Here is a 9,829-nt window from a genome sequence, read left to right as displayed (position 1 = left end):
CTGAGCCTTGCAGAAATGTCACAGTTGTGTCTGCACTGACATGAGGTGCCAGAGGAGCTGGACCCCTCCTCCCTGTAGCATCTCTGGGGCCTGGGGACCCCGTGTGAGTTGGGGACCCCTGGGATGGGCTGAGAATGAAGGAGACCCCATAAGGGAGACTCTGGGAGGGAAGGACGTGCCGTGGTCTCCTCACCTGGACGGGGCTTCTCAGGAAGCCTTGGGTCCACTTGCTGCACCGCCATGGACACCAGAGCCAGCCCCCTGAGGACGGGCTGTTCCCCTTCCTGTGGGGCTGCTGACGTGACAGCACCGTGACCAGAAGAACCAGCCTCTCAGTGACCACACCCTGTGCTTCTGTGTGTTTTGCGGGCACCGAGGTCCCTCCCTGTGCGCAGCCGGGGCCAGAGGCAGAGACGCCATGACCCCCACTCTCATGGCCCTGCTCCTCCTTGGTGAGATCTCAGGAGGGGAAGGGACGCCCTAGGCTGGGAGGGACCTGTGTCCCAGCCAGGCCCTGGGCTGTAGAGGCCCCAGGCACAGGAGGCTCACGGGAAAGGGGGTTCTGCTCAGGATTTGGGGCAAACCTCTCACAGGGACTCTCTTGCAGGGCTGAGTGTGACCCCCAGGATCCGAGCGCAGGCAGGTGAGTGTGTCCCCAGCGGTCCCATCCCACCTCCTCACTGGGGACAGGGGTCACCCACCAGGCAGATGGGAATGGAGAACGGCATTCTGGGAGGATGGAGAAGGGATATCTGGGGATTTGGGGCTGAGCTGGGAACTGCGGGTGGGGAAGGGCTTGTGATCCAGCCTCTGTTTCCTTCCAGGGACCGTCTCCAAACTCTCCATCTGGGCTGAGCCAGGCCCTGTGGTCCCGTTGGGTCACACTGTGACCATCTGGTGTCATGGGACCTTGAATGCCCAGGAGATCCTTGTGTATAATGAGGACAGCCCCATGTACGTGAACAGACAGCCTGAACTGAAGCTTAGGGACAAGGCCAAGTTCTCCATCACAACCATGACAGAGGCATATGCAGGACGGTATCGCTGTTACTATCAAAGTCTCTCTGGCTTGTCAGAACACAGTGACCCCCTGGAGCTGGTGGTGACAGGTGCGAGCCCATGAGGGTCCCAGCCCCAGGCTCTGCCCTCAGGGAGGGGGTCTGCTCTCAGGGTGTCCCCCTCTCACAGCCCAGCCCTGGGGATACTGTGGGGGGATCTGAGCCCCATTTAACACCCCCTCCTCCTCCACTAGGAGTCCATGGCAAACCCAGTCTCTCAGCCGTGCCCAGCCCGGTCGTGACCTCAGGAGAGAACGTGACCCTCCAGTGTGCCTCATGGAAGGTATTCCACAGGTTCGTCCTGATGAAGGAAGGAGAACCCAGGCCCTCCTCCATCCTGGACTCCCAGAGACACACCGGCGGGCACTTCCAGGCCCTGTTCCCTGTGGGCCCCGTGACCCCCAGGCTCAGGTGGACGTTCAGATGCTATGGCTATTACAGCAACACCCCCCAGGTGTGGTCACAGGCCAGTGACCCCCTGGAGCTCCTGGTCCCAGGTAAGAGACTCTGATGTTCTCCCACCCAGGTTCTGAGGACCAGACAGGTTATGAAGGCTCCGCTCCCAGGGAGCCCCGGATGAGAGGGTGGGGTGAGGGGCCCACGGGGATCTCACAGTCAGAGACACAGAGGGTGAGAGACAGTGAGACCCGGGGTCAGGATGGGAGAAGGGAGGTTTGGGGAGAATCAGCCCCTCAACCCACGGCTGGTCTTCTCCCAGGTGCATCCAGGAAGCCCTCCCTCCTGACCCAGCAGGGCCCTGTGGTGTCCCCTGAACAGAACCTGACCCTCCAGTGTCGCTCTGATGTAGGCTATGCCAGATTCGCTCTGTACAAGGAGGGCTCACATGACCCTCCCCAGCACCGTGGCCGGCAGCCCCAGGCTGGGCTCTCTGGGGCCGACTTCCCCCTGGGCCCAGTGAGCCACTCCCTTGGGGGCCAGTACACATGCTATGGTGGACATAACTTCTCCTCCAAGTGGTCGGCGCCCAGTGACCCCTTGGACATCCTGGTCGCAGGTGAGGGGACATGAGTTCATGCAGGGCCCCAGACTCTGCACAGGGCCTGCTGAGGGTGTCCCAGGTGGTGGTGGCCGGGACCAGGAGTGTGGGGTCCCCAGGGAGGGAGGGAGACAGAGAGAGACAGGGGATGGGGAAGGGAAGAGACTCAGGACAGACAGACTCAGGTCAGAACAAGGATGGACAGCCCCTCACCCCCTTCCTCTCTCTAGGACAGCTCCCCTCCACGCCTTTCCTCTCAGTGCAGCCGGGACCCACGGTGGCCTCAGGAGAGAACGTGACCCTGCTGTGTCAGTCCCAGAGCCCTGTGGACACCTTCCTCCTGTCCAAGGAGGGGGCAGCCGACCCCCCCCTGCATCGTAGATCAGAGGTCCGAGCTGGGCAGCACCAGGCCGAATTCTCCATGAGTCCTGTGACCTCAGCCCAGGGGGGGACCTACAGGTGCTATGGCTCACACAGCACCTACCCCTTCCTGTTGTCACCCCCCAGTGAGCCCCTGGAGCTCCAGGTCTCAGGTGAGGGGCCGAGCCCTGTGCCCTCTGTGTCCCAACAGTGTCTTCAGGGCCCTGTCTTCAGGAGAGGCCTGGGCTGGGACGTGACCAACAGGGCTCCGGGATGCTTCACCAGAGGGGTCCACCCCTCAGAGCACAGGAGGGAACCAGGCCCCTTCCTCCCTGCCCCTTTTCCTGTCCCTGTCACCAGAATTCTCCAGGCGGTGGAAGAGGGCCCTGGGGGCCACAGGGCACCTAAGGAAGAAGACTGTGAGCAGAGACAGTGTCTCTAGGGGAAGCTAAGCCTTCTATTCAACCACTGACTTTTTCCCAGCATCCTCTGGAGACCCCGGGCCCTCACCCACTGGTCCCAGCTCCACAGCTGGTGAGTCACAGTGACGTCTGTCCAGGGCTTTTCTCCCGGAGTATCAGAGATGCCAGGGCGACCACCAGGCCTCTGGGGCTCTGAGGCCAGGGCAGGAGGGAGGACTGGGGTGGTCATGGCACAGGGAGAGGGTGGGGACCCAGCCGGGGGGAAGCCCCCCACCCCTCACCCCTCCTGACCCCAGGAGCCTCTGTGGGTAAGTGAGGGTCTCTGTCAGACACGTGTGTCTATGGGAGCAGGGGCTGAGTTATGCCGTCAGCTCAGGCACGTCTGGAGACTGGCTCGGACATGCCCCTCCCCTGTCCGGGCCTCAGTTTCCCCACACGTAAAGGAGAGAGTCATGGCCCAGATTAGATTTCCCCTTAGTTTTGACCGTGGCTCCAACCCCCTGGGAGAGGAGGGCTCACAGGGAAGCCCCTCCAGGTCGCACTTCTATGGGGGGCCTGACCCTCTGCAGCAGTGACGCTGACCCTGTAGGGGGAGGGGCGGGAGGACCATGGCTGGGGCGGCAGGTAATGAGGGGAATCTGGAAGGACCCTCAGTCCCAGACAAAGACCCTGGGACACACCCACCCGCATGTGAGGAGCCCAGAGCCCCAGGCTGGGGTCAGCCTGGGGTAGCATGAGGAGAGCACAGGGAACCCACAGCCGGGGTTCCAGTCCCAGCCCTGCCGACTCCACGCCGGGCCCCCTGGGACACGTGATCAGTCTCTCTGTGCCTCAGTTTCCTGTCTGTGGAGTGGGCGGGCGGGGCCGCAGTCCCCTGCTGTGTAATCCTTGACAGGATCAGAGGTGAATGGCCAGGGCCCAGCACGTGCCTGGCACACAGTAGGCGCTCAGTTAAATGGCATCACGGGCTCATTCACGGTGTGGCTCTGCCCAAGGTCCCAACTGGCACCTGTACGTCCTCGTCGGGGCCTCGGGGGCCTTCGTCCTGCTGCTCTGCCTCCTGGTGCTCCTCCTCGTCCGACGCCGGCGGCAGGGCAAAGGCAGGAAGCCGGGTGAGAAGGGACGGGGATAACCAGCCCCAGGGGGTGGTGACTGTCCCATGAGTGGACGGAGGGTGCCTCAAGGCACCAGCCAGAGGGAGAGCAGACGTGGGAAAGGCCAGCGGAGAAAGACACTTCTGCAGAGTCTCACGCAGAGTCTAGAAAGAACACACCGAGGTTGGCACCAGGCGCCGGGGTAACGTGTTTTCCTCTTCGCCATCTCGGGAGATGTGAAAACACAGGCCGTGGGTCTTAAGGGTTCCTTTCCTCTGGGATCACATAGGAAGGGGGCGGGATTGGGGTGGGGGGTCGTGACTTCCCAGCCCAGGGCGAGGCTGATTTCCAGCTTCCCGCAGGGCCCGCAGACAGAGAGCCCAAGGACAGAGGCCTACAGGACAGGTAACTCGCGCCCGAAGACCCCCAGACCCCCACACGTCTGCCCTTCTATGTCCCCTAACCCCCCTCTCCTCCGCAGCTCCAGGCCAGCTGCCGCCGCCCAGGAGGAGACCCTGTGTGAGAGGAACGGGCCGCCCTGGGGGCCTGGGGATGCTGGAGGCGCTGGGGGCGGGGCTGGGGGCGGAGCGTGAGGGCCACATTCCTGTGTGTGTGACCTCAGCCCCTCATGGGATCCACCGCCCCTCTGGGAGCAGGGTGGGGGTCTGCGGCCCTGACAGAGCTCAGGGGACCTTGCCAAAAGACGTATGTCCTCTGCCCCAGCAGACGCTGCCGTGCAAGACACACAGCCTGAGGAGGGGGTGGAGCTGGACCAGCGGGTGAGACTCCAGACCCCTAGGGCCCTCCTGGCGCCGGACTGGAGCCAATGGGCTCGCCTGTGTCCTCACACCGCCCAGTCTTAGCGGCGACCCACAGATGCCCTCTCCCTCCCTGGGCACCCTGGGTCCTCCTGCTGTGACCTCCCGAGACCTCCTACATGCCCCCCTTGACTGCCTCCTCACCCGCTGTCTGACTTCTGGTTGTTGGGGTGCACGCCCAGGTCTCACGAGGGTCCATGAAGAAAGGAATCACCCTTTCTTCAGTCTCTAGTCCCCTGCATCCATTCGCCCAGCAAATGTGCACAGAGGCCCACTGGTTCCCAGGCCCACCTGTGCTGCAGGCACAACAGTGAGCAAATGTGGCCCACACTCTGCCAGCTCACCTTGTGGGTGACAGTACGCGAGGAGGCGGGCAGTGTCCTGTGTGCAAAGCGTGGCTAAGGAAAATACAGCAAGAGGTGGGGCAGCAGGTGCAAAGGTCCTGAAGCAGCAACGTGCTCTTTCAGGAAGACGGGAGAAGATGGGCCATGTGATGGGAGCCAATGCGCAAGAGACAGTGTCAGGAATAGGTTCAGAGCCATAGAAAGCATCCAGATGCCCCAAGGCTCAGGAAGTCCCTCAAGGGTCCACCAGAAAATTGACCTAGCTGCCTAATAGTTTGAAAGCATCATTCTGGCAACAATGTGGAAAATTCACTGAGGCCATGGAGTGTAACCAAGACAAACCTCCCCCTCATTGTATGTCTCCAGCAGAACACACAGGATGAAGGCACCCAAGGAATGCTGTGTGCCCAGGTGAGCCACTCAAGGTCAAGACTCAGTCAGGGACGGGTCACGTCTCCTCCCCCGCTGCCGGGGGCATTGCTGGACACAGAAGACAGACAAGCAGGGGAAGACAGGCAGAGGGACAGTCAGGTGGGTCTGTCTTCTCCAGGTTCCCAGGCTCCCACCCCCACTGCCGACCCCAACCACACACCTCCCCTCTCATGCCCCCTACTGTAGGCTCCTGCATCTGACGCCGCCCCTCCGGATGTGACCTATGCTCAGCTGAACCACTTGACCCTCAGACGGGAGACGAGTGCACCCCATTCCTCCCAATTCGGGGAGCCCCCAGAAGAGCCCAGTGTGTATGCTGCTCTGGCCATCCGCTAGCCCAGGAAGGACCCACACTCCAAGGAAGGGACCCGCAAGGTCCCCAGGAGGCACAGGAGCTGCCCGCAGAGGCCACCTAACAGCCCCAGCCAGGCTGGACTCCTAACATAGACCAGTAGGATCTCCTGGGACCCGCTGGGAGTCACCAGATTCTGCCATCAAACATAGCAAGTGCCCCTGTATTTTGGAAATAAAGCAACGGACTTCTCAGTAATCCATGAATGAAATGAGAAAACCAAAATGGAAATGAGAAAATATTTACACTGAATGGTAATGTAAATGTTACCATCAGACCTATGGCACACAAGAAAATTAAGAACCAGGAACGAACATATTAGAAAAGAAAAAGCCTAAAACGTCAATGACCCAAACTATTGTACCAATAGAAATAGAAATAGAAAAAATTAGCAAATTATTACAAATGAAGGTAGAAGGAAGGAAATTACAGCGATAAGAGTGGCTACTAATGAGGACAAACAAAACATAGAGCATAATCAATAAAGCCCCAAATGCTCAACCTTGAAAACAATCATGTTCATAAATCCTAGCCTCAATGCCAAGACAAAGACAGAGAAAGGGGGCACACATTATCATGTGAGGACAGGATCACATCCTATAGACTTTAAATACATAACAGAATGTATTATGTTTATTTTTATTACTTACGTTATATTATGAATGATTTTACACTAGTACATTACAAAATGTAGAGGAAATGGACAAAATCCTTAAAAATGCTATTTACCAAAATGATGGAATAGGGATAAATAGAAACTCTGAATGCTGTATGGATAAAATATGTTGAGTACACAATTAAAGTTCTTTCCACAAAGTGAACTGAGTCGGGAAAGTTTCACTGGTGAATGCCTCCAAACACTGATGCACTCATGAAATACACACACATGTGCATGGACACACCTACCTAAACGTGAACATCCAAACACACATGTGGACACACAGAGCCATTTACACACATATACACACAAACACGTGAACATACATGCACACACGGACACATGGACAGACCTGCAAACTCATGAATACAAACATGTGAACACACATTTGAACATATGGACACACATATGCACAAACATGTTAACACATATGCACACAGACACATGGACACACCTACATGCACGTGAATACACGCAAACACATGAACACGCATGTGAACACGTCAACACATATATGAACACAGAAACACACACACAGAGACACCAGAACAGACTTACATACACGTGAAGACACACTTGAGCACACACAGACACGGAAACACTTACACACATGAACACGTGAACATGCACATGTATGTGTGGACATATGGACACACCTACATGCACAAACACATGAGCACACATGTGAGCACACACATGAACACACACACACACCCCAAACTCACACAGGCTTCCCCAGAGAACAGAGAAGGAAGCAATGCTCCCCTACACATTTTATCAGGCCAGAAAAACAAAAATTAACACGAAAACCTGACAAGGAAACTACAAAATGGGAAAATCACAGTGAGCTCTTTCGCACTGACTCAGGTATAGATTCCCAAACAAAGTACCCACAGACAAGGTTCAGCGATTTATAAAATAGGTAACATATCATGACCATGAGGCATTTCTTTTTTTAAGGAATGCCCGGAGAGTTTCATATTCAAAATCAATCAATACAATTCAAACATTAGAAGAAGAAACAGTAAAACAAGACCATATCAACAGATGCAAAGCTTTTGATAAAACAGATCATCAATTTATAAGAGGGATAATTTTTAAAGGCAAAAGCTTGAAATCTTTGGCCTGTGATGGGGACTCAGACAACCACGTTCAGTGCTGCCACTTGTACTCAATAAGGAACCAGCCAATTAAAGAAAGCCAAAAAAAAAAAGTGATAAGCACTGAAAGGATAGAATAACACTGTATTGATTATTCATGGATCACAAAATTGTATGCATGGACTATCAAAGATCATATAAAGATCCATTATTCTAATCTGTAAAGGATTAATGCAATGTCACTGGACAATAATCAATGTCCAAAAATGAATTGCATTTCTGGGGGCGCCTGGCGGGGCTCAGTTGATTAAGCCTCCAACTCTTCCATTTTGGCTCAGGTCATGATCTCACGGTTCATGGGTTCAGGCTCCACCTCGGAGCACAGGGCCTGCTTGGGATTGTCTCCCACCACCACCACCATCTCTCTCTCTCTCTCCCTCTCTCTCTCTGTCTAAAAACAAACAAACAAACATTAAAAAAAATATAAATCAGTTGCATTTCAGACATCCTCTCTGGGGGCCAAGAGGATGGGGAGAGCGGGTTGGGGACACCGGGAGAGCACACCACAGGGCACGCTGTGGGGTCCTTTCCCTTCAGAGCGCGGGCCACACGCACAGTATTTCAAACCGTGAGGCAGCGAAGGCAGACGATCCCCATCTGGATGGGGGTGTTCACTGGCTGTGTCATGCAGCGATGTTTGTGGACTGTTACTTGCCTTAGATTTTAAGAAATACGGGTAACTGAAGAGCACTGGGTGGTCTATGTAAGTGACGAAATGAATCACTAAATTCTACTCCTGAAACCATTATTACACTATATGTTAACTACCTTGGATTGAGATAAAATTAAAAAATAAAATAAAGAAAGGTGTTACGTTAATCCCCAGAGCCCACGAAGAGTTGGGAGAAGTTTGAATTACACGCAGTTAGACGCACGTTTCATCTTAAGGCACCTCACTTTGAGGCGCTCCACAGACACTGCGTTTTTTTACAGACTGAAGGTTTGGGCAACCCTGCGTCAAGCAAATGCTGCTGTCATTCTCCCAACGGCATTTGCCTACTTTGAGTCTCTGGGTGACATTTTGGTAATTCTCCCAATACTTCAAGCTCTATCATGGTTATTATACTTGTGATGGTGATCTGTGAGCAATGATCTTTGCGGTTCCCATTGTCTTTGATGTTTTGAGGCGCCATGAACCACACCCTTAAAAGATGGCAAACCTAATAAATGCTGTGTGTGTTCTCACTGCTCCACTGACCGGCCTTTCCCCATCCCTCCCTCTCCTTGAGCCTCCCTGTTCCCGGAGACACAACGGTCGTGACATGAGGCCCATTAATACCCCTACAGGGGCTCCAAGTGTCCCAGTGAAAGGAAGAGTCTCTCCCTGTAAATCAGAAGAAGCCAGAAGTGATTAAGCTCCAGGAGGAAGGCGTGCAGACGACCGGTCTGAAGCTAGCAGAGGTGGTTCAGGAGACTGATTGAAAGAAGCCGGCTCCACAACACCAAGTGCAAGGTGAAGCAGCAAGTCCTGATGGAGTAGCTGCGGCCAGTTCCCCAGAGCTCGCTGAGATCATGCGTGAAGGCGGTTACACCCAACAACAGATCCCCAGTGTAGACGAAACAGCCTCCTACCAGAAGAAGATCCACGTAGGACTCTCATCACCAGAGAGGGGAGGTCAATGCCTGGCTTCAAAGCTTCCAAGGACAGACGGACTCCTGTTAGGGCTAACGCAGCTGCTGCCTTTAAGGGGAAGGCAGTGCTCAGTGACCACTCTGAAAATCCTAGGGCCCTTAAGACTGTGCCAGGTCTCTGCCTGTGCTCCATAAATGGAGCAGCAAAGCCTGGATAAGCACGTCGGTTGACGGCGGGGTAACTGACTATTTTAAGCCTGCTGTTGAGACCTACTGCTCAGGAGAAAAGATCCTTTCAAAATATGACTGCTCACTGACAACGCACCTGGTCACCCAGGAGCTCAATGGGGTGCACATCGAGAGGAACGTTGTTTCCATGCCTGCACACAGCACGCACCCCGCAGCCCATGCATCACGGGCTAATTTCAACTTTCAAGTCTTAGCAGTAGAGAAATACATTTCTTAAGCGTGTAGCTGCCATAGACAGAGATTCATTCCTCTGGTGGGTCTGGGCAAAGTCAGTTGAAACCTTCTGGAAAAGATTCAGCATTCTAGATGCCAC

At 55.0% G+C, this 9,829-nt stretch overlaps 1 protein-coding gene across 15 annotated transcripts; it reads left to right on the top strand.

Annotated features, from left to right (window-relative positions):
* Positions 1-341: 341 nt before the first annotated feature.
* Positions 342-6,698, top strand: LOC115280021 (leukocyte immunoglobulin-like receptor subfamily A member 6). Of its 15 annotated transcripts, none has more exons than XM_029924612.1 (13): positions 342-452; positions 608-643; positions 825-1,109; positions 1,253-1,555; positions 1,777-2,073; positions 2,286-2,588; positions 2,899-2,949; positions 3,833-3,949; positions 4,294-4,336; positions 4,413-4,450; positions 4,655-4,710; positions 5,460-5,624; positions 5,712-6,698. In XM_029924612.1, exons 1-13 carry the CDS (start codon positions 419-421, stop codon positions 5,859-5,861), a joined length of 1,878 nt encoding a protein of 625 aa, XP_029780472.1. In that variant the 5' UTR covers positions 342-418; the 3' UTR covers positions 5,862-6,698. The 15 variants fall into 15 exon arrangements, 13 of the variants coding, with proteins under 13 accessions (XP_029780472.1, XP_029780465.1, XP_029780463.1 ...); XR_003903614.1 differs by having other exon boundaries at positions 355-452; positions 4,413-4,457; positions 4,658-4,710; positions 5,460-5,504; positions 5,712-5,755; XR_003903615.1 differs by having other exon boundaries at positions 355-452; positions 4,413-4,457; positions 4,658-4,710; positions 5,463-5,504; positions 5,712-5,752.
* Positions 6,699-9,829: the final 3,131 nt, after the last annotated feature.

The sequence above is a fragment of the Suricata suricatta genome, chromosome 16, assembly GCF_006229205.1.
Source record: "Suricata suricatta isolate VVHF042 chromosome 16, meerkat_22Aug2017_6uvM2_HiC, whole genome shotgun sequence".
Taxonomy (NCBI): domain Eukaryota; kingdom Metazoa; phylum Chordata; class Mammalia; order Carnivora; family Herpestidae; genus Suricata; species Suricata suricatta.
This window is presented reverse-complemented; position numbering and strand designations above follow the sequence as displayed.